The sequence below is a fragment of the Odontesthes bonariensis genome, chromosome 23, assembly GCF_027942865.1.
Source record: "Odontesthes bonariensis isolate fOdoBon6 chromosome 23, fOdoBon6.hap1, whole genome shotgun sequence".
In the NCBI taxonomy this organism is placed as follows: Eukaryota; Metazoa; Chordata; class Actinopteri; order Atheriniformes; family Atherinopsidae; genus Odontesthes; species Odontesthes bonariensis.
The window spans coordinates 946,534-969,008 of record NC_134528.1 but is presented as its reverse complement, the minus strand read 5'-3'; the positions used below and the strand labels follow the sequence as shown (position 1 = coordinate 969,008).

Below are 22,475 nucleotides of genomic sequence, written 5' to 3'. Positions count from 1 at the left end.
AAAAAGGTCAAATATTAACTTTTAAGTTACTTTGACAAGAAATTAGACTTTTTACAGCTGCAGCTTGTGCAGGGAGTTCCCAGTCTGCAAAAGAATAAACTAAATAAGTATTAAACTTGTAGATAAATAACAAAGTAACAATAAGCTAAGAAATAAATCAAGTAAACTAAGAATAAACCAAGAAATAAAACAAGTAAACTAAGAATACTTGGTTTATTTCTCAGTTAAAACTAAGAATAAACTGAGAAATAAAACAAGTAAACTAAGAATAAACCAAGAAATAAAACAAGTAAACTAAGAATAAACTGAGAAATAAAACAAGTAAACTAAGAATAAACTGAGAAATAAACCAAGTAAACTAAGAATAAACTGAGAAATAAACCAAGTAAACTAAGAATACTTGGTTTATTTCTCAGTTTAAACTAAGAATAAACTGAGAAATAAAACAAGTAAACTAAGAATAAACCAAGAAATAAACCAAGTAAACTAAGAATAAACTAAGAAATAAACCAAGTAAACTAAGAATAAACTGAGAAATAAACCAAGTAAACTAAGAATAAACTGAGAAATAAACCAAGTAAACTAAGAATAAACCAAGAAATAAAACAAGTAAACTAAGAATACTTGGTTTATTTCTCAGTTTAAACTAAGAATAAACTGAGAAATAAAACAAGTAAACTAAGAATACTTGGTTTATTTCTCAGTTTAAACTAAGAATAAACTGAGAAATAAACCAAGTAAACTAAGAATAAACTAAGAAATAAACCAAGTAAACTAAGAATAAACTGAGAAATAAACCAAGTAAACTAAGAATAAACTGAGAAATAAACCAAGTAAACTAAGAATACTTGGTTTATTTCTCAGTTTAAACTAAGAATAAACTGAGAAATAAAACAAGTAAACTAAGAATAAACCAAGAAATAAACCAAGTAAACTAAGAATAAACTAAGAAATAAACCAAGTAAACTAAGAATAAACTGAGAAATAAACCAAGTAAACTAAGAATAAACTGAGAAATAAACCAAGTAAACTAAGAATAAACCAAGAAATAAACCAAGTAAACTAAGAATAAACTGAGAAATAAACCAAGTAAACTAAAAATAAACCAAGAAATAAACCAAGTAAAATAAGAATAAACTAAGAAATAAGTTTATTCTCATTTGCAAGAGCAAAGATGCAGGAAGCTCTGCTCTTCATCACCTTTACAATAAACTTTAACCCCTTTGTTGTGATTGGATGTTTCTCTGAACCGTGTCGGCCTCACAAACCAAACGCAGCTTTTCTTGGTCTGATGGCAGCTGTAAACCTACAAGTTTCAGAAAAGTAAGTGAACTGAGCTGTTGAATAACGCAGGATACCCTCTAGGTACGTACGAGCACATAATAACCCCAATGCGGAGGGGTTTTTGAAAAGTTCTAGGGGGCACCACTGAGCCATGTTGCTCCGCCCACACACGATACCCTTTACATACGTACGAGGTCGTCAGGGTGGACGTGTGTGCCACGTTTCATGACTTTGGGATGATGATAAGGCTTTCAAACCACAAACGCCATCACACGATTTTCAACACCTGGCCACGCCCACACCGTTCAGAGTTTGGAAAAGTTTATTTATACAGCCTTTTAACACAGCCGTGGCTGAAACAAAGTGCTGTACAACACAAAATACAAGGCATAAAACACAAGAACAATGCAAAAACAACAACAATATTAAAACAATAAAACAATAACAGAAACAGAGTCTCATGCTGGGTTAAAAGTCAGGGAATAAAAATGGGTTTTAAGACGAGTTTTAAAAATGTGCAGTGAAGGGGCCCGTCTGATGTGCAATGGGATGTCGTTAATAATTACTTTACTTACTTACTTTTCAAAAACATGATGCACGACCTAAGTACGCTATAAAGCAATAGACCTTTCAGCCCAATACTATTCTTTCTGCATATTCCATCATATAGAACTGAATCAAATGAAAAAGTCTCTCTTTCAAAACACCCGTCGCTTTTAGGTCTATTTTCACCTGTTTCGCAGGAGAGGGCCCGTCAGCGGTTTGACCGGTGGAATTGGATGTGGTAGTTTTCTCAGACGATACAGTCGTTGCTGGCCCTTTGAATGGCAGTTGAAATTTAAATAATTATCCAGAATAGTCCCAAGATATTTGGAATTTTCGACGATATCTTCTGTCTGACCTTTGATTACTGTTTTTTGATTGGTGTTATGGGGCTTTTCTCTGAAATCAATGCACAGGTCCTTAGTTTTCTGTACATTTAACTGGAGAAAAGCATTGTCGCACCAGACTTCAAATTCATTGACCACAGGACCATGGGCATATTCGTCATCATGTAAAAGACTTATTACCGAATCATCAGCAAATTTGAAAAATTAATCTATTCTCTTGCCGACTGCAGCAATCGTCGGTGTAGAAAATATAGAGGAGAGGACGCGGCCTTGGGGAGACCCAGTGGATAATGTCATCTCTCCCGACATGCATCCATTCACCCTCACTCTCTGTGTTCTGGATGTTAAAAAGTCAAGAATCCAGCCCACGGTATTACAATCTAAATGAAAAATGTTAAGAAGCTTATGGATCAGAATGTGGGGCTGGATTGTGTTAAAAGCAGATGAAAAATCCACAAACAGCAGCTTAGCATGGTTTTTGTTACCTTCAAGATGTTTAAAAACCCAGTTTAATAAGGTGGCAGTAGCATCCTCAACTCCACGACCGGCCCTGTAGGCAAACTGTAAAGGGTCCAGTAGGTGTTCAGTCTTAATAAGATCTTTCTTTATCAATTTTTCAAAAGATTTCATGACAAGGAAAGTCAGTGCCACAGGTCTAAAATCATTAAAAGCTTCAGGGAGGCTGGTCTTAGCCACAGGTGTCACTATGGACTGCTTCCAGCACCTTCTGTTGGTTAAATAACAGCTGAAAGAAATCATAAAAAAATGTGAGCCAACTGTTCCGCACAGGAGGAGAGCAGCCGACCACTTATATTATCAGGACCCGGGCTTTTACAAACTTTAGAATATTTAATAGATTTGGCCACAGAGACAACATGAAAAGGAGTATGACCAGAACAGAAAAGTTTGTTTTTCAGATTTAAAATCTCATTGCTAAGATCAAGGCAGTCAAACCTGAGGTAAAACTTGTTGAACTCATGTGCCAATCGGTTATCTGAATTAAAACCAGGAAGAGCCACCTTTTTGTTGCACTTGATCACTGAACCAACAATTGTTTTTAAACCGTTCCAAACAGGGCCCAATCTGTTGTTGGCAAGTTCTCTTTCCAGCTTCTCCTTGTTATATAATTTTGCCCTTTTTATTTCATTCTTAATCTCCCTTTTAAGCAGGTTCACCTCTATAAAAAGGTCACCATCTCGGAATGCCTTCCTCTTTTTGTTTAACAGGTTTTTCAAAGATTTTGACAACTAGGGTTTGCTATTAGGAAATATTTTTACTGACTTTTTTGGAATCACACAGTCTTCACAAAAAGCCACATAGCTACTAATAACGTCAGTCAGCTCATCAATATCACTGCATGAATCCTTGAACATGTCCCAGTCAGTTTTATCAAACCGGCTCACCAAATCCATCAATGAACATTTCCGCGTTTGAGACTCTATCCGAAAGCCAAGTTTCAGTAAACGCCAGTAAACATGCATTTCTGAATTAATGTTAAAATCGAACTTGGGCTTGGAGTTCATCAAGTTTATTACGGAGAGACTGTGCGTCAGCAAGGATGATGGACGGTAGAGGAATGTGAGAGAGCGATGGTCTCCGCAGGCGTTGGAGTGACCCGCCATGTCTGCCCCGCTTCCTAGTTTTTCGTAGCGGAGCATTAAAGTCTTTCTGATCGCCTTCCCTATGATCAGTAAAGGAATCCAGGCTTGGAAAGATTAGATCCAGAGGAGGAACTGACAGGGGGTCGCTCCACTGCAGAAGTAACTCCCTGCTACATTGAGTCCAAGCCGGCTGATTTTGTGACCAGAGACCAGAGGAAAGGCAGAAGGCCAGCCACAGTAGGAGAAAACGCGCTTTAGACTCCATTGCTCATTAAGATATACACCTTCCAGTCAGATTCTTTAGTCCAGGATCATATCCACCTTTCGGCTAAATTTTTTTCCTCAAATATCACAGCCAAATGGTTTTTCCCCAGTGTGGACCCTCATGTGTTGCTGAAAAATAGCTTTTTGATTAAATGTTTTACTACACACCTCACAGCTAAATGGCTTCTCTCCTGTGTGAACAGTCATGTGCCTTGAAAGATTCCCTCGGTCACGAAATCTCTTTCCACAAACATCACAGCTAAATGGCTTCTCTCCTGAGTGAACAGTCATGTGTCTTGAAAGAGTTCCTTGCAGACTAAATCTTTTCCCACAAACATCACAGCTAAATGGCTTCTCTCCAGTGTGGACTTTCATGTGACTTGAAAATCTTCCTCGCTCACAAAATCTTTTCCCACAAACATCACAGCTAAATGGCTTCTCTCCTGTGTGAACAGTCATGTGTCTTGAAAGATTTCTTCGCAGACTAAATCTTTTCCCACAAACATCACAGCTAAATGGCTTCTCTCCTGTGTGAACAGTCATGTGTTGTGAAAGATTTCCTCGCTCACGAAATCTTATCCCACAAACATCACAGCTAAATGGCTTCTCTCCTGTGTGAACAGTCATGTGTCTTGAAAGATTTCCCAGCTGACGAAATCTTTTCCCACAAACATCACAGCTAAATGGCTTCTCTCCTGTGTGAACAGTCATGTGTCTTGAAAGATTTCCCAGTTGACGAAATCTTTTCCCACAAACATCACAGCTAAATGGCTTCTCTCCAGTGTGGACTTTCATGTGACTTGAAAAACTTCCTCGCTCACAAAATCTTTTCCCACAAACATCACAGCAAAATGGCTTCTCTCCTGTGTGAACAGTCATGTGTGCTAAAAGAGTTCCTTTTCTACTATATCTTTTATCACAAACAGTGCAACAAAACGCTCCTGTGTGGACTCTTGTGCGTGTCTTCTTAACAAACTTTTCTCCACTGTCGGAGGAGCTGAAGGATATTTTGGCAGCGTCAGAAACGACATCATGTTTTACACTCGACTCAAGTACCATCATCTGTCCCGAATGTTTGTAACTGTCCTCTGTTTCAGGTCCAGATTTCTGCCAATAATCATCATCACTGACTTCAGTCTCAGAAGAGTCTGACACCTTGTCATCAATATTTGGTTGTAAATGACCGTGTGGATCTGGGTTTCTGGCTGGTTCTGGTCCTTCATATTCCTCTTCATCAGTTTCTGTTTTCACCTGTTCAGCTGAGCTGGTCGGAGTCTCGATTTTATGAAACTGTGAGGGCTGAGGTTTCTCTTCATCTTCACTCTTTACAGTAACATCAGTGAGCGAGAGCCTGGTGATATCAGTCTCTTCCTGCCCATGAAGCTGCTCTTCCTCCTGATTGGTCCAGGGGTCCTCCTCTTCCTCCTTAATTTGGACGAGTGCTGGGTCCTGCTGGTCCACACCGGAGCTCCAGGGAGCCTCCTCTTCCTCCTTAATTTGGACGAGTGCTGGGTCCTGCTGGTCCACACCGGAGCTCCAGGGAGCCTCCTCTTTAATCACCAACAGCTGCTGAACATCTGCAGGAAACACAAATATACATTATATTACAACACACAACTTAGTTTAAATGCATTCATCCTGCTCCTCAACAGCTTGAGTATTATTCAAAATGTTGCTGGTCTGTTTCAACAAAACAAGCAAAAAATTTTAAATTAAATATACAAAATTTATACAACTGAGACTTATGAAAAGACGGTTTCTGATGTTTATGTTGAAGGGAACAAGACGGTGTAACTGCTTGACCCTTAGACAGGGATTCTCTTTGCGGAGTCTAAATGTTCTCCCTGTACTTGTATGGCTTTTCTTTCCACTCACACTCCAATAATGTGCATATTAAGTTAATTAGAAAAGCCCTATTCGGACGGGACTAGTTTAATGGGGGGACCTGGGGTAAAGTAATAATAACCGGGAAATCTAGTCCCGTCCGAACGCGCCATGTCAGTAAAGATAGCGGAGTATGTCGGTAAACTTTGCCGAGAATTCTACCTCCTGTGAAACGGTCCGGAGTATCTACAATAGGTAATACTAATCCCGTGCGAATGCGACCTTCGGTAATAAGTACGGAATATATCGTCACATCCTTTTAAAGAGAGAAACAATTAGGTGTAAAATAGAAAATGACACTTAAGTTTCGTTGTGCAATCCTTTTTTTAAACTATACTTTACATTCAGGTAAAATAAGTATCCTGAGCAAAACTTTTGGTGAACAGTACTTTACATTAAGGTCAAAAATGAATAAATCTTCTGTTCTGTTATACTGTACAATATGTTTTAGTAATACTTATCATTCAGGTAAACAAACAAAAAAGTCTTCTGCGTTTGTATACAATAATTTTGGAGCAGAATGCTTTATATTCAAGAAAACTCCTCCCATGTTAGATGAATATTACAGGGATTTCTTGTCCCGTCCGAATTGGTCATTTCTTCTCCCTGGCGTCGTCTGGTTAACCAACATTACCATACGTCCCCCCATTGAACTAGTCCCGTCCGAATAGGGCTTAGGGCTGTGACTCGATTAAAATTTTTAATTGCGTTAACTACAGGCTTTGAAATTAATTAATCGAAATTAATCGCATTTTAATCGCATATACTTTATCCTTTAGAAAATTAACATTTTCAACAATATTTCAACAAACAGAACATATCCCTGTTTGAAATCTGAATGTAGCATGCATGAAAACACAGTATATAGAATCTTGGATGTTAAGCTGCGTTGGGCCCCCGTTAGCTTCCACGCTAGCTGCTACATGTCCGAGACACATAATGGCTCGGCGGCCAGCAATCGGATAAACGAATGAAGTGAATCAATCCTGTGAAAGAATGAAAACAAGTGAATGAAACCTGCACTCACCCATTATGAAGTTAACTCTGCCAGCCCTTCCATAACCTGCTCAGCCAACTCCTTGACGTCGGGTATGGTTGGTAACGTTACGGCGGCTAGCATTAGCAACGAGGCTGCTAGGCTTGCTAAATTGGTAAGCATTAGGCTACTGAAGAAACCTAGTCTTTTTAGCTACGTTATATTATCATCTTTCTTCTCGGCTATAACCTTTGTTTACGGCCACTGGCCCTAACCTGACGAGCTAGCTGTCAAATCACCGGAAGTTTTCACCGGAAGTACTCGCGCACACACAAAAGCTCTCTCCAGACATATCTTTCTTTCATTCCGCCCAGATGAAATTTAATGCCGCATGAAATATTGGCTACACAACGAGCCCCTCGTCAGCCCTCATCATCAGTAAATTTCTGAGTGGGTGCATTCAGTCTTACTTGACTTGCGTCCATCCGTCTGTATTTAAAAAAAAAATAAAATAAAAAAATAAAAAAATAAAAAATAGTGTGCGATTAAAATGCGTTAATTTTTTTAACGCGCTAATATGTGTGTAGTTAATTAATCGAAATTAACGCGCTAAAGTCCCAGCCCTATTAATTAGTGATTGTATATGTCTAGCAGGTAGAAAGTCTGTCCTCCAACTTGGAGACTGGCAGGATTGATCTTTCAGTGTCCTCGCGCACGACCTCAAACCCCACACTGCCCCAAATGTGTCGATCAGTTATTGATTGCAAAGAAAATGTGCTGTATGTGTTGCGGTTTGAGTGTTATTATTATTATTATTAATAATAATAATAATAATAATAATAATAATAATAATAATAATAATAATGACTTGGTTTTATATAGCGCCTTTCAAGTAACCCAAGGTCGCTTTACAAAAAGGAGATGGGGCTAGGGAATAGAGGAAAGAAGAGGGGAGGGGGTAGAAATGGGGATGGGGCCAAGGTGATTAAGGACCATAGGCCTCAGTGAATAAGTGGGATTTGATGTGCTTTTTGAACGTTTCCAGTGTGGGAGCTTGGCGGATATGGAGAGGTAGACTGTTACAAAGGGTGGGGGCAGCAACACAGAAGGCTCGGTCTCCAAAGGTCCGTAGTCTGCAGCGGGGAGTGACGAGCAGGTCCTTGCCAGAGGACCTCAGGGACCTTGGTTGGGAGTGTTGCTGGATGAGATCGGAGAGGTACTGGGGAGCAAGAGTGTGGAGGGATTTGTATGTGAGGAGTAGGAGTTTGTAGGTGATGCGTGACTTCACTGGGAGCCAGTGAAGGTGTTTGAGTGTGGGGGTAATGTGTTGCCACCGCTTTGTGGTGGTGAGGATCCTGGCAGCCGAGTTTTGGACACGCTGTAGTCTGTCCAGTGCTTTGTTTGGAAGACCATAGAGGACACCATTACAGTAGTCCAGACGGGAGGTGATGAAGGCATGGATCAGAGTCTCTGCAACTGGGTCTGACAGTGAGGGCCGGAGTCTGCAGATGTTTTTGAGATGGAAGAAGGTGGATTTGGTGGTGCTACTGATATGAGCTTGGAGTGAGAGGTTACAGTCCAGGATAACACCCAAGTTGCGTACTTCTTGGGAGGGCCTGATGGTACAGCCATCAACATTCAGTAGGACATCCCCAACTTCCTTGGACTGAGATGGAGAGGCCACCACCATGAGCTCTGTCTTGTTGTTCAGTTTGAGTAGGTTGGTGGCCATCCAAGTCTTAATGTCTCTCAAACAGTGAACTAGTGATAGGGGAGGGAGATGGGCAGATGGTGTAGTGCTAATATAGAGCTGGGTGTCGTCAGCATAGCAATGAAAACTGAGCCCATGTTGGCAGATGATCTGGCCGAGAGGCAGCATATAGATGGTGAACAGCAGGGGGCCAAGCACTGAGCCTTGGGGCACGCCATGGTTGACTGGAGCTGGGGTCGAGTTGGAGTCCTTGATAGCGATGTATTGCGTCCTAGTGGAGAGGTAGGAGTGAAACCAGGAGAGGGCGGAGTCAGAGAGGCCTAAGTGATCATGGAGACGGTGCAGCAGGATGGTGTGGGAGACTGTGTCAAAAGCTGCAGACAGGTCTAGGAGGATGAGAAGGCTGATGAGGCCGTTGTCTGCAGCTATGAGGAGGTCGTTCATGATCTTAATGAGCGCCGTCTCTGTGCTGTGGTGAGGTCGAAAGCCAGATTGGAGGGGTTTATAGAGTTAATGGTGGGACATGTGGTCTTGTAGTTGGGCAGCCACTGCTCTTTCCAGAATCTTGCTGAGGAAGGGTAGGTTGGAGATAGGGCGGTAATTTCCAGGGTCAGGGTCCAGGCTGGGTTTTTTGAGGGTGGGAATGACCACAGCCGTTTTAAAACTGGAGGGCACCACCCCAGATGTAAGGGAGGTATTAATGATGTCAGTCATGGTAGGGCAAAGCGTGGGTAGGCAGGCCTTTACCAGTGCCGTGGGCATGGGGTCCAGTTTGCTAGAGGTGGTTTTAGCTTTTGACACAAAGTCCATGACCTGGTTGTTACTGAGTGGTGAAAATGAGGAGAGGGAGCACTGATGTGGCTGGGCAGAAGAGGTTGAGTTGCAGTCCTTCAGGTGAAAGGCAGGAGGACATGGAGCGCCTGTCTGACGGAGCTGCAGGTGAATGTCGTCCACTGTCTGCTGAAAGAAAGTTTGGAACTTGCCGCAGAGTTCAGCGGCGTCCGATGGTTGGGGTGGATCTGGAGGGCGGAGGAGGCGGTTTACAGTGGAGAAAAGCTGCTTTGGTTGATTCTGGTGTTTACTGATGAGAGTGGAGTAATACAGAGTTTTTGCCCTGGAGAGAGCCTCTTTGTAGTTCCCCACATGGTCTTTGTAAGCCTCTTGATGTACAACTAGTCCAGATTTTTTGTACAGTCTCTCAAGCCGACGCCCAGCTGCCTTCAGGAGGCGGAGCTCAGGAGTGAACCAAGGTGCAGGCTGGCTGAAAGTGACGGACCGAGTCTTCAGGGGGGCTACAGCATCCAGACTGCGAGAGAGAGCTGTGTTGTAGTGCTCGGTTAGGGCATCCACAGTGTGGCTGGAGGGGTGGGAGGCAAGATGTAGTGCCAACATGCTCGACAGTGCAGGTGTGGATACGCGCTTGATATTTCTGAACGTGATTGTTCGATTCACAAGCAGTCTGGGTGGAGGCTCAGGTACAGAAAAGAGGATGGCATGGTGATCTGAGACAGCTAGGTCCAGGCACTGGAGATTGAGGGGAATTATGCCAGTAGAGCACACTAAGTCCAAAGTGTGGCCTTTAACATGTGTGGGACCATGTACATGCTGTGTGATGTTTAAACACTCAAGGATGGATAAGAACTCTGTTGCAAAAGGGCAGCTATGTGAGTCCACATGAATATTAAAATCACCCAAAATGATGGTGGATGGGGACATGGGGCAGACAGTGGTGAGTAACTCAGAGAGAAACCCACTGTTGGCCTTGGGAGGGCGGTACACAAGTACAACCTGTAGCTGTGCAGCCCCTGTCATCACAAAGTGCACGCATTCGAAGGTGCTGGAGTTTATGGGGAGTTCTTTGACCATAATGTCTGAGTTGTAAATGACAGCCAGCCCACCACCACGGCCCACGGAGCGAGGCTTTTGGATGTATACATAGCCTGGGGGAGTGGCCAGATTGAGAGAGAAAAAATCCTTAACATGACACATGAATCGGAGATTTCTGTCAGTGATTATGTCATGGATTAATTCTGCCTTGTTGTTTAATGAGCGAGTATTAAGGAGCATAAAGTTTGTCGTCTTTATGGTGGACAAATCAGAGGGACCAGGTATGAGAGCACAAGCCAGGGGACGCAGGTTGCCAAGCTCTGCGTGACGTTTGTTTTGATGACGTCGCGACAAGGAAGTATGGCATCGGACTGTAGAGACAGTCGGAGTTGTATTCATATGCACAAACTTATGTCGGGAGGCTCTGTGGACATATCTGGGACGACGCAGGATGTGGAGAGACTTTAAGACATCTAGGCAGCTCGGCAGGGTGGAGGAGCAGAGATTCATCAGTTCTGTTGCGGAGTATCTGAGAGCCATGCCGGGTGCGCACCTAGCTTGGCTAGGCGCTAAGCCACTAGTTGCACTGCAGGGCAATACCGAGTGGGAGTCCCACCTGGATACAGCGACGTCGATGGAAGGCCCAGAAAGCCACAGCGATGTTGGTCAGAGAAACTAGGATCTGCCGCCGGTGGTGCCAGGGTAGCCAGTCCAATGGTAAGATTCGAGTTTGTTCCGTAGTAGCCAACTGAATTCATCCAGGTAACGTTGGTAATGCTTGATCACCACTGGTTGCGCAGAGCAATTAAAGTCGTACTCAAGAAGTATGCGAAAATGACAGATTAGACTCGCGGAAAGTGTCAAGTGGATAGTAAAGAGTGGAAAAGCTGGGCATGAGAAGCGGCGACATTCACGCCAGCGTCCTCTCATGACACATGCGTTAAAGGGCAAAATGTGCAACAAAGCTTAATAATTTGTTACCTTCAGCACCATGGACAGAAATGCCACCAGAGAACTTTTACTCCCTTCTCCCTGATTTTATATAGGAATTTGTGAAGAAAATAAACTATCCAGTTTCATTCTTCCAAACCTCGACTCCTCATGTCCGGATCTAACATTTGGTGCCGAAGACGTGGATAACAGGACAAAGCAGCAATGTCGAACCTGCAAAGACTAAAGACAGTAAGGGGAGCGGTGCGGGCCGCTACGACACGACTCTTGGACAAGATCGATCGAGATGTTGGAAAAGAAAATCCCAGCACAGATGTGTTGGAAGAATACTTGAAACAACTGGTGGCGAGAGAAGCAGCTTTACTGGAAAATGACCGTGACGTTGAATCGGATACAGCGGTGGATGATTTGGAAAATGAGGTTAATTCAGCCCTTGAATTCATGGATTGAATCACGTCAAGAAAGACCAGGATAAAACGCATCCTGAGACATGTGGAGGACAGTGAGAACGCAGCTTCAGTGACTTCCCAACACTCAAACAATGAGGTGAGAAGACAAGCAGTCAAGTTGCCAAAATTGGTCATTGAGAAGTTTTCCGGAGATGTCAGTAAATGGCAAAGTTTTTGGAGCCAGTTTGAGACAGCTGTTGACAATAATGCAAGTCTAACCAAGTCTGATAAATTTACACATTTGAAATCGTTCTTATATGGCACGGCAGCTAATAGTTATGGGACTTTCTTTATCAGACGAAAATGATGACAATGCAAAAGAAAATGCTTATCAGCCGATTTGGGCATAAAGATCTCATAAATGCACATATGAATAAGCTGTTATTGTAACTGCTGTTGTAATCGTAAGACGCAGGGAATCACCTGAAGAATGTGGACGAAGACCCCACAGAGTAGTCTGTCCTCAATTAGCCTATCACCAAAAAACACACACAGAGAGACAAGGAAGCACACAGCAAGGTGCCCGAAATCTTTCAGTAGATGCAGTGATAGCAAGTGCAGCTCCCAGTAGTTCTACGAGTGGTACAGTTTTACTCCAAACAGCTACCGTTTGGATCGACGCGCCCACTCAAAGTCAGGTGGCCACATGTCTTTTAGATGGAGGTAGCTCACGTAGTTTTGGTCGAGAAGACGTATCCAGAGCACTTAACCTGCCAGTAATAGGTGAAGAAATCCTGAATGTTTTTGTATTTGGCTCCAAAACACCCCAAAGACTTAAGGAACATCAGAAATAATCAGAACATCGAAGTTCAGCTCCTGGAGACCCCCAAGGTGAGCTCTTCCATTATTAAAATGGCAAGTGAAACCATAAGAAATGATTTGGAGTCAAAAGGAATGCCTCTGGCGGATGTTCACGTGAGAGGAATGGAGTCAGAAGAACTGGGAGTCCTAATTGGAGGAGACCAGTACTGGAGAATGGTCACTGGCAAAATGGAAGAACTGGAAGACGGGCTAGTTGCGCTGGAAAGTGTGTTTGGATGGCTTGTGCAAGGAGAGGTCACCACACTGAATATTGTCACCGAAGCTGATGACGTTGAATTACTGCATGTCTGACGGATGAAACAGTTCTGAAAAGATTTGAAAAATGATGAGAAGTCTTAAAATGAATCCAACTCTTTTTGATAAATATGATGCGGTTATTCAAAACTATTTAAAAGAAGATGTAGTGGAAATGGTCAATGATAATGTGACAAACGACCCAGTGTATTATTTAACACATCATCCAGTCATAAAGGAAGACAGAGCTACGACAAAGTTAAGAGTTGTATTCGATGCGTCCTCTTATGAGAAATTTAGTTGCTCATTAAATGAGTGTCTGCTTACAGGTCCTAATTTAAATCCTGACCTTTTGATCATCCTGATTAAATTCAGACAATATCCAGTAGCTGTAACGGCAGATATTAAGTCAGCCTTTCTGCAAATCTCTCTCGACGAAAGGGACAGAGACGCACTGCGATTCCTCCGGACAGATGACAAGCCGATGTTGCAAAGGGAGATAAAGGTAAAAACACCCGTTTGGAGTGTCATCGAGTCCTTTTCTGTTGGCAGCTACTGTACGACACCATCTGAGACAGCATGAAGAAAAGAATCCCTTAGTCGTACAGACAGTAAGAGAATGTCTTTATGTGGATGATTTTATAAGTGGAGCTGACAACAGTGACGCAGCGGAAAAGCTGTGCATAGGCGAGGCAATTTTACTTATAGAGCACAATTCATACACAAGGCAATTCAAAGTGCTTCACAGCTACATAAAATCACAAGAAGGCAATAAAATCATTAAAAAGAAATAAAAGATAATAATAAAAATTAAAAGTAATTAAAAGTAATTAAAAAACCCATTAAAAATAATCATTAATTAATTAATTTAAAAGTGAAGAGTGCAGATAAAATACTTTCAGGTGTCATATGCACAGCTAAATAGAACTGTTTTCAGCCTGGATTTAAACATTGTCAGAGTTGAGGCCTGTCTCGTAAAGGCCAGAGAAATAAGGAATGGTGCGAGGAACTGCAAGATGTGAGTAAAGTGTCAGTTAACAGACGTTATGATAAACAGTTAAATCAGAACAAAAACGCCCAAGAAATGCAAGAAATTCACGTGTTTTGTGACGCTAGTGAACGAGCCTACTGTGCCGTTGCGTATTTACGCACGACTAAGTCGGATGGAACGTGCACTGTAAGTTTAATCTCTGCCAAAACTAAAGTGTCTCCATAGAAACGAGTAACTCTGCCCCGACTGGAGCTGCTGGGAGCCCTCATCGGCGCCAGACTTGGTAATTATTTGAGTAACATTTTGAATCTGAGCAATGTTAAATGTCATTTCTGGACTGACTCGATGATTATTGGATTAAAAGCACAGCAAGGCAATGGAAGCCGTTCCTGGCTAACAGAGTAGCGGATCTGGAGACACTGCGAGGGAAAAGAAAATCCTGCCGATCATGGAACTCGGGGAACTTAAATCAGAGACACTTGCAGTTGACACACTGTGGTGGAACGGTCTGAGTTGGTTACGCACAGCCGACGTGACATCTGCGGAGGAAACAAACACGCCTCTACTGACTGGTGAGCGTATCGCTCAAAAATCAGACAACAGAAGATGGAGAGGATGTTTGTTCTGTCACTGAGCCCGTTCTAAAGCTGGGAAATTACAGCAGTTTAAATAAGTTGCTTAGAGTAACTGGGCAAGGAGATTTGTGCACACTTTGCACAACACAGAAAAACAGCGAGGAGAGCTCTGCGCCCAGGAGACTGAAGCAGCAGAAAAATACTGCACCAGGCTGACACAAATCAAATGTTTCCCCAAGGAAATGAGACAAACAAAGAGGGAATTGGACAGAACATCAAAGGAGGAAACTTTGATGCGAGTTGGAGGACGACTGCAAAGGGCAACTTGGGCTTATGGCCAAAAACATCCATGGATAAAAAATGATTAATAAGTTATTAATAATAGGGTCCCACAATGACATCATGCACTCTGGTCGACAGGACACCTTGACCCAAGCCAGAGAAAGGCACTGGCTTGTAAGAGGCGGACAGATCACAAAGAAAATTTGGGGAAAAATGTTTGACATGTCGTAAAAAGTAAGGTTAAGGCTGGCCGACAAGCTTTTGCACCGTTACCACGTGATCGTATTACAGAAGCTCAGCCATTTGAAGTGGTGGGTGTAGATTTTGCTGCTCCCTTACTTGTTAACCCTTTAAGGCCGGGAAAGCGTACACGTCTTTTTTCCTGTATAAGGTTGTTTTGCACCAATTATTGACCTCTGCACCAATGAAATGCATTATAATAGACACGTGAGAGTGTCGTCATGTTCCTCGTGTCATTGTTTTGAAGTTAAGTTACATCGAACAAGCATGGAGGACTTTCAGTGGGAAGACATTTCAGACGGTAGCGATTGTGAGGAGTTTCTTGGCTTTGATGATGCTGATGAACGTGCTGACCCAACTGATCGAGATTTATGGCGAGCACATATGTTTGAAGATGACGATAACGACGAGGATGATTTTGAAGGGTTTGAATGCGAGTGGAAGACTGACAATTACCACCGTAATGGACGGAGAGATTTCAACCGCACACCAGGGGAGAAAGTGGATTTACCTGCAGATGCCACACCGTTGCAGACATTTAATCACATTTTTACTGAGGAGCTTTGGGCGCATCTCGTTTCCGAGACGAATAGATACAGTGAGCAGGTACTTCAGACTCCAGCTCGAGCAAAGATGGCAAGGTGGTCACACGTAACTGTGCCGGGGATGGAAATGTTTACTGGAATGTGTATGGGCTCCTTGTGCTGCCAGTACGAAGCGATTACTGGCGATAAAATAAATAGATAAATAAATAATTTAAATATAAAATTAAATTTTATTACTGTTTTCTAATTGAAAATAGCGCTGTTCCTGCACTTTACTTTTTACATTTTCTATTTTCGTGAAGGTGTATGTAAATAAACTAAATTTCCAAAGAAAGCCACAGGTGTAAGCTCTCAAATACTTTTTGAATTTTGTTTCTATCTGTTACAGAGGCTGAGAAATCAATCATTTAGTAGGCGTTGACACAATTGCTGAATTTCCAGAAAAACTTCAGGTTTTAGGGGGTCTTTCTGAAATCGCCCGTAGGTTTTACAGGCATTCTTTTCCAGGCGTCTTAGGCCTCAATGGGTTAAGCCAGACAGACAGGAAACGTATGTCGCTCTGTTTATATGTGGAGTTACACGAGCAGTCCATCTGGAGCTAGTCTCCGACTTATCCACAGATGCGTTTTTGCTGTCTTTTCGTAGATTTATTAGATATATAGAGGAATCTGTACTACTATCTATTCTGACAATGCTGAAACTTTTAAGCGAGCAGAACAGGATTTAAAAGGAATTGTGGAATGTGATGAAAGGAGAAAACATGAAAAACTTCTTTTCTGGAAGGAAAAATCACATGGTAGAAAGAGCTGCATGGTGGGGTGGGATGTGGGAACGTCCTTGGGAGGGCCTGTCTGACGTACGAGGAGATACAAACTTTGTTAACAGAAGTGGAAGCAGTGATCAATTCAAGGCTGATTACCTATTTGCACACCGACTCTCAGGATCCATCACCACTCACCCCAGCTCATTTCCTGATTGGACAAACTGGTGGGTGAGTTTTGGAACAGATGGAAAACGGAATATCTGATGGAGTTGCGTTCCGCTCGCTGTACCAAAAGGCTGAAATCAACTTCATTCAAGGCTGGAGATTTAGTTCTTGTTCATGATGAAAGGTTGCCACGTCACATGTGGAGGAAGTGTTTCCGTGATGGAAAAGTAAGATCATGTTCTACTCGTTTACCTTTTAACCTTATTCTAAGAAGACCCATTCAGCTGCGTTATCATCTGGAAGTGGAGTGATGAACGTGGGAATCGGCCATCGGCCCGGAGTTTGTTGCGGTTTGAGTGTTAATAATTTGTTACCTTCAGCACCATGGACAGAGGAGCCACGGAGGCAGCTGAGGCTCATTAAGGGCTGATGTGCGACACCTGCGAGCAGCCACACAGAAACGCCACCAGAGAACTTTGACCCCCTACCCTTTCCCCTGATTTTATAAAGGAATTAGTGAAGAAAACAAACTATCCATTTTAATTCTTCCAAACCTGGACTCCTCATATGTCCGCATCTAACCCCATTATTCATCTCTTTCCCAGATTCTTCTTTAGATTGTTGCCGTGGTATGGGTTCAGTATCGAGGTATTTATGGCAGGTATCGTATCGAAGTCAAAATGTTGGTGTGGGAACAACACTACTCTGCAGTGAAAACCTTGCACATGCACCGTGGTGTTTAGTTGCAGGTTCATTTCCCCACTTACTGAGATCTCTGCTGTCTTGTGTCTGCTCCAGTTCTGATGTGGATGCTGCAGGTACGGGGGGCACCACACTGAGTCCTCTGGGGTCCTCTGGGTGGAGGCTCCTCCTTCCAGGCATCCCTGCTGCACCTGAGATTCTCCTCTTCACCATCACTGATTACAACTGATGTTCTTTCAGATTTTAGGACGTACACGTTGGATCTTCTGCTGCTTCTGGCACAGCTGTCTGAAACAGTAAATACACAAAAGTCCACCATTCAGCCAATTATCCATTAAAACAACTTTCTAAATTCATTTCTGTGTCTTCTGCGGTGATATTCAGATGTTAATCTGTGTAAAGAATAACCACAGTTATACATATGATGCATCACACACATGGAGACACAACAGTGAACATCAACTCTGAAAGAAAAATACATCAACCAGAAACGTTATGTTTGTTAAACACTATCTGAACATAAACTAAGCCGAGTTTTTCTATCAATGGATTTTTCAAAAATATCTTTTCTGTCTTGATGAGTCTGGAAAATTTACAGGCGACAATGTCGGATTCTTCAGGCTCAGGAACACATTTCTTCATACAGGTTATGTTCGTGGGTAAGACATAAATACATGTAAAATAAATAAGAAATTATAAATAAATAAATCACCACTCTGCTCATACTACACAATGCATGTCCCTGAATGGTCCAAGCCTTTCAGATAGCATTACTGGTTAGAACTGGACTGAATAACAGGGACAGATGAAGCTTCTCTGCTTGTCAGATGTTACATTACATACACGTCTAAAAACAACGCAAACACGTTGTTTATCACATCCCAAGAACATAAGGTGGACAGTGGTTGGCCGGTTCATGTCACTAGTAACTTTTCCATTACACTCGGTGAGTCCAACTTCTGTACGGGGAAGGCGCAGCCCAAGAAGATAAAGGTGAATCATTTCCGGATGTGGCGACAGGAGGGTTATTACTGGGTTATGTATCAGAAGATCTTTTTCTTTTCACCAACAACGCCACCCTGGGTTAGGGCCAAAGGACCCGAACTAAAAGTCGATTATCAGCTCTTCCAAAAGGACACTCAGGGAGGGCAGGAGACAAAGTTCAATGATCACATACAAAATGTTGTTGTTTAAAATAAGCACCAGGTTTGGCAGAAAACTATAAAAAGATAAGGGAGCCCGACTGAAAAAGGGGGAACAGGATGAGGCTTGCCGGCTGGAGGAGGGGCAGACAAGGAAAAGTGTCTCCGAACAGGAAGATGAGCCCCCCACTCACACAGGAAAAACCTGATATGCACACAAAGAAAATCCTGAACGGGGATCTCACACCCGCAGAAGTGACAGGAAACGGGCTCAGCAGCAGAAAGCCAGTCGACCAGAGACGGCCGACAGGACCCCGAATCAAGCCCCCAAAGCAGCAACAGACCGGTGTTATACCCAGAAAAGCATCCTCACTGGCGGGGTAATTCAGGTGTGGATTATTCCATTTATCCAAGAAAGTTACAGTGAGAATATTCTGCTGACAATGCTTTTTCATTCCTTCATCTTTTTTTCATGTGGATTAATAACACATGTACACTTATGATAATCTGACAATTGCACATTTTATAGCATCTCTTTCACCTATTATTATATTACTGTGCAAATATTCCAAAGTGAGGGCCGTGACTAACACTTTTATAGTGAGACGGCTGGAGACATTTTCTATGAATATCAATCTTTACTCAGTAAAGCCCAGATGAAAGAATCTAAAAATGAACCTAAAACTATGAAATTTGATTATTTTTCATTTTAAAGACAATTTTTGAATTTATTGAAATCCGCATCTGTTAATTCAATCAGGTGAACAAATGATAATGTAGTTATATAATTGCATTCTCTTTTTAAAGCAGGGGACCAGCAGGGGATGCACTTTTCTGCATAACACCGAAGCAGAGGTAACAAAGCAGCCGTGGCTAAAAAGCACTGCGGTCAAGTGAGCAGACGTTCATCTTTCCCTGATTTAAAGTGCGCCCCTATTACAGAATTTATGGTAAATGCAGGACGTCCATGACACGGAGCGTGCAAATATTTTACTCGACTGTAAAATCCCTTTGATCCATAATTTCTGACAAAGGTTGATACACTTGAACTCAGGACCATCCTGACTGTTCACTCACTCAGTATCAAACACATTCACTGGATCATTTTGGAGAAACTCAGCCTCAAAGTTCATGATTTTGAAGTGAAAAATGAATTATGCGCATTACATCAGCCAGGTGTGCAAAAACTGATTCCATATCAAACACAGTCACTGCAGTTTAATTCTTTTGATTCTTCTAAAATAACTTTGTTCTATTTCTGAAGAATGCGAAATTCAAAGTCATGACAGAAACTTTGACTGATTGACTCGCTTAGTGAATTTTTTCTATTAAAAAAAACACTTTGTAAACCTATTATCTATACGCTTAAACAAGTAAATCATTATTTTATTTATTATAAGAACAATTGTTCGTAGTGACAGTCGTGGTAAATCTAATATTTTCTACTTTCTGTTTGTGATTAACACAGAGACCAGCTGTGCCATGTCCTCAGCAGTCAAACCGCCACTTAAAGGGCCCGACTTAACAAACTGGGTAAGTTGTTTAAAAGGTTTTCTCCGCGCATTTTGCATGCCTTGTTTTAAAGTGGATGACAGCAAGCAAGAGCCTAAAAGGATGAGAAATGACAGCCAGTCATCTGTGCTGGGACAGTCTGAGGTTCACTCCTCAGCCATAGGGATGTGCATGTTTTCCTGTCAAGAATTCCAAAAAGAAAGTGTGCATTAGATTGAGATTTCAACAATCACAACATTTTGATCTGGAGAATAATCAAATGAAGATGGTCATCAAAAGGTTGTAGAACATAATTACTTAGTGATTTCCATGAAGAAAGCCAAAACATTTCTGGCCTTTGCCCTGTTACAGATTCAGTGTGACACCTGTTACAGATTCAGTGTGACACCTGTTACAGATTCAGTGTGACACCTGTTACAGATTCAGTGGGACACCTGTTACAGATTCAGTGCGACACCTGTTACAGATTCAGTGCGACACCTGTTACAGATTCAGTGGGACACCTGTTACAGATTCAGTGCGACACCTGTTGCAGATTCAGTGTGACACCTGTTGCAGATTCAGTGTGACACCTGTTACAGATTCAGTGGGACACCTGTTACAGATTCAGTGTGACACCTGTTACAGATTCAGTGTGACACATGATACAGATTCAGTGTGACACCTGTTGCAGATTCAGTGCGACACCTGTTGCAGATTCAGTGCGACACCTGTTACAGATTCAGTGGGACACCTGTTGCAGATTCAGTGCGACACCTGTTGCAGATTCAGTGTGACACCTGTTGCAGATTCAGTGTGACACCTGTTGCAGATTCAGTGCGACACCTGTTGCAGATTCAGTGCGACACCTGTTACAGATTCAGTGGGACACCTGTTACAGATTCAGTGGGACACCTGTTACAGATTCAGTGTGACACCTGTTACAGATTCAGTGGGACACCTGTTACAGATTCAGTGTGACACCTGTTACAGATTCAGTGTGACACATGATACAGATTCAGTGTGACACCTGTTACAGATTCAGTGGGACACCTGTTACAGATTCAGTGCGACACCTGTTACAGATTCAGTGCGACACCTGTTACAGATTCAGTGCGACACCTGTTGCAGATTCAGTGTGACACCTGTTACAGATTCAGTGTGACACATGATACAGATTCAGTGTGACACCTCTTACAGATTCAGTGTGACACCTGTTACAGATTCAGTGTGACACCTGTTGCAGATTCAGTGTGACACCTGTTACAGATTCAGTGTGACACCTGTTGCAGATTCAGTGTGACACCTGTTACAGATTCAGTGGGACACCTGTTGCAGATTCAGTGTGACACCTGTTACAGATTCAGTGTGACACATGATACAGATTCAGTGTGACACCTCTTACAGATTCAGTGCGACACCTGTTGCAGATTCAGTGTGACACCTGTTACAGATTCAGTGTGACACCTGTTACAGATTCAGTGGGACACCTGTTGCAGATTCAGTGTGACACCTGTTACAGATTCAGTGTGACACATGATACAGATTCAGTGTGACACCTCTTACAGATTCAGTGCGACACCTGTTGCAGATTCAGTGTGACACCTGTTACAGATTCAGTGTGACACCTGTTACAGATTCAGTGTGACACCTGTTGCAGGTGGCTCCATGTTGAGTGCATCGACATGGAAACATTTCACCAGGCAGAGAGTAGTGAATGGAATTGTGTGATTTGTGAACAATGAATAAACAACTTCAACAATGATTTCAGACTATATCTACAGTTTATAGTCACACGTCCACATTTTACTAGTGAATGATGTTATTTGTTTCCCAAATGTGGAGCTGAGGGTTTGTCATGATGTTTTCAGCTGAGTTGTTTAGTTTTCCCTCTGTTTGGAGTGTAATCCTCTTGATTTGTTCAGCTTCATTCTTATTTTGAACAAGTAAACAAAACCGATATTAAAATAAATAATCTCCCTTTACAAACTAAAAATGTGAACTTTGAGGCTGAGTTACTAAACAGTCAGGATGGTCCTGAGTTCAAGTGTACACGCCTTTGTCAGAAATTATGGATCAAAGGGATTTTACAGTAGAGTAAATATTGCAAATAATGCCCTTTTCACTTCAAAATAATGAACTTTGAGTCTGAATTTCTCCAAAATGATACAGTGAATGAGCTTGATACTGATTCCTCTGGGCTCTCCTTACTTAGCTTTAGTGTCCATGAACTCCGGTTCCCTGTCCGGTTAATGTGCGTCCTGTCCAAAGAGGGAGAAGGGTGAAGACAGCCACCACACACCAGCAGACTGAGGGGGAGGAGCGGAAAGGGGCTTAGCACCTGGCTACAAACAGTTAGCAACGAAGGTTCACCATGACTCACCTGTGCTCTGGAACACGCCAATATATCGCCGGGACCAATACGAAAGCGCCGGATCTACAAATGAGTTCTGTTTGAGTTGGATTAAACGCTGAGGAATGAGCACAAACAGCACGCTGTACTCCGAGGTGAGAGGCGGGCACACCGAGCCGGAAGCGGAAGCGCCGAAGAGGCCGGAAGCGAGAGATCTTTTATTTCTATTATTATTTTTTTTTTAAGAACTTTATTTGCAACAAAGCAGAATAGCGACATATAAATGTGTACATAACGTCAAAAAAGCCAGCCAAGGGGAGCATAAGGATAAAA

The 22,475-nt window shown here is 42.4% G+C and overlaps 1 protein-coding gene across 2 annotated transcripts; it reads right to left on the bottom strand.

The window, feature by feature from the left end:
* Positions 1-1,588: 1,588 nt before the first annotated feature.
* On the bottom strand, positions 1,589-22,301 carry LOC142374606 (uncharacterized). Of its 2 annotated transcripts, XM_075458367.1 has the most exons (4): positions 22,173-22,301; positions 22,001-22,098; positions 17,222-17,444; positions 1,589-5,616 (listed from the first exon to the last, which is right to left on the bottom strand). In XM_075458367.1, exons 3-4 carry the CDS (start codon positions 17,367-17,369, stop codon positions 4,118-4,120), a joined length of 1,647 nt encoding a protein of 548 aa, XP_075314482.1. In that variant the 5' UTR covers positions 17,370-17,444; positions 22,001-22,098; positions 22,173-22,301; the 3' UTR covers positions 1,589-4,117. The 2 variants fall into 2 exon arrangements, with proteins under 2 accessions (XP_075314482.1, XP_075314483.1); XM_075458368.1 differs by lacking the exon at positions 22,001-22,098.
* Positions 22,302-22,475: the final 174 nt, after the last annotated feature.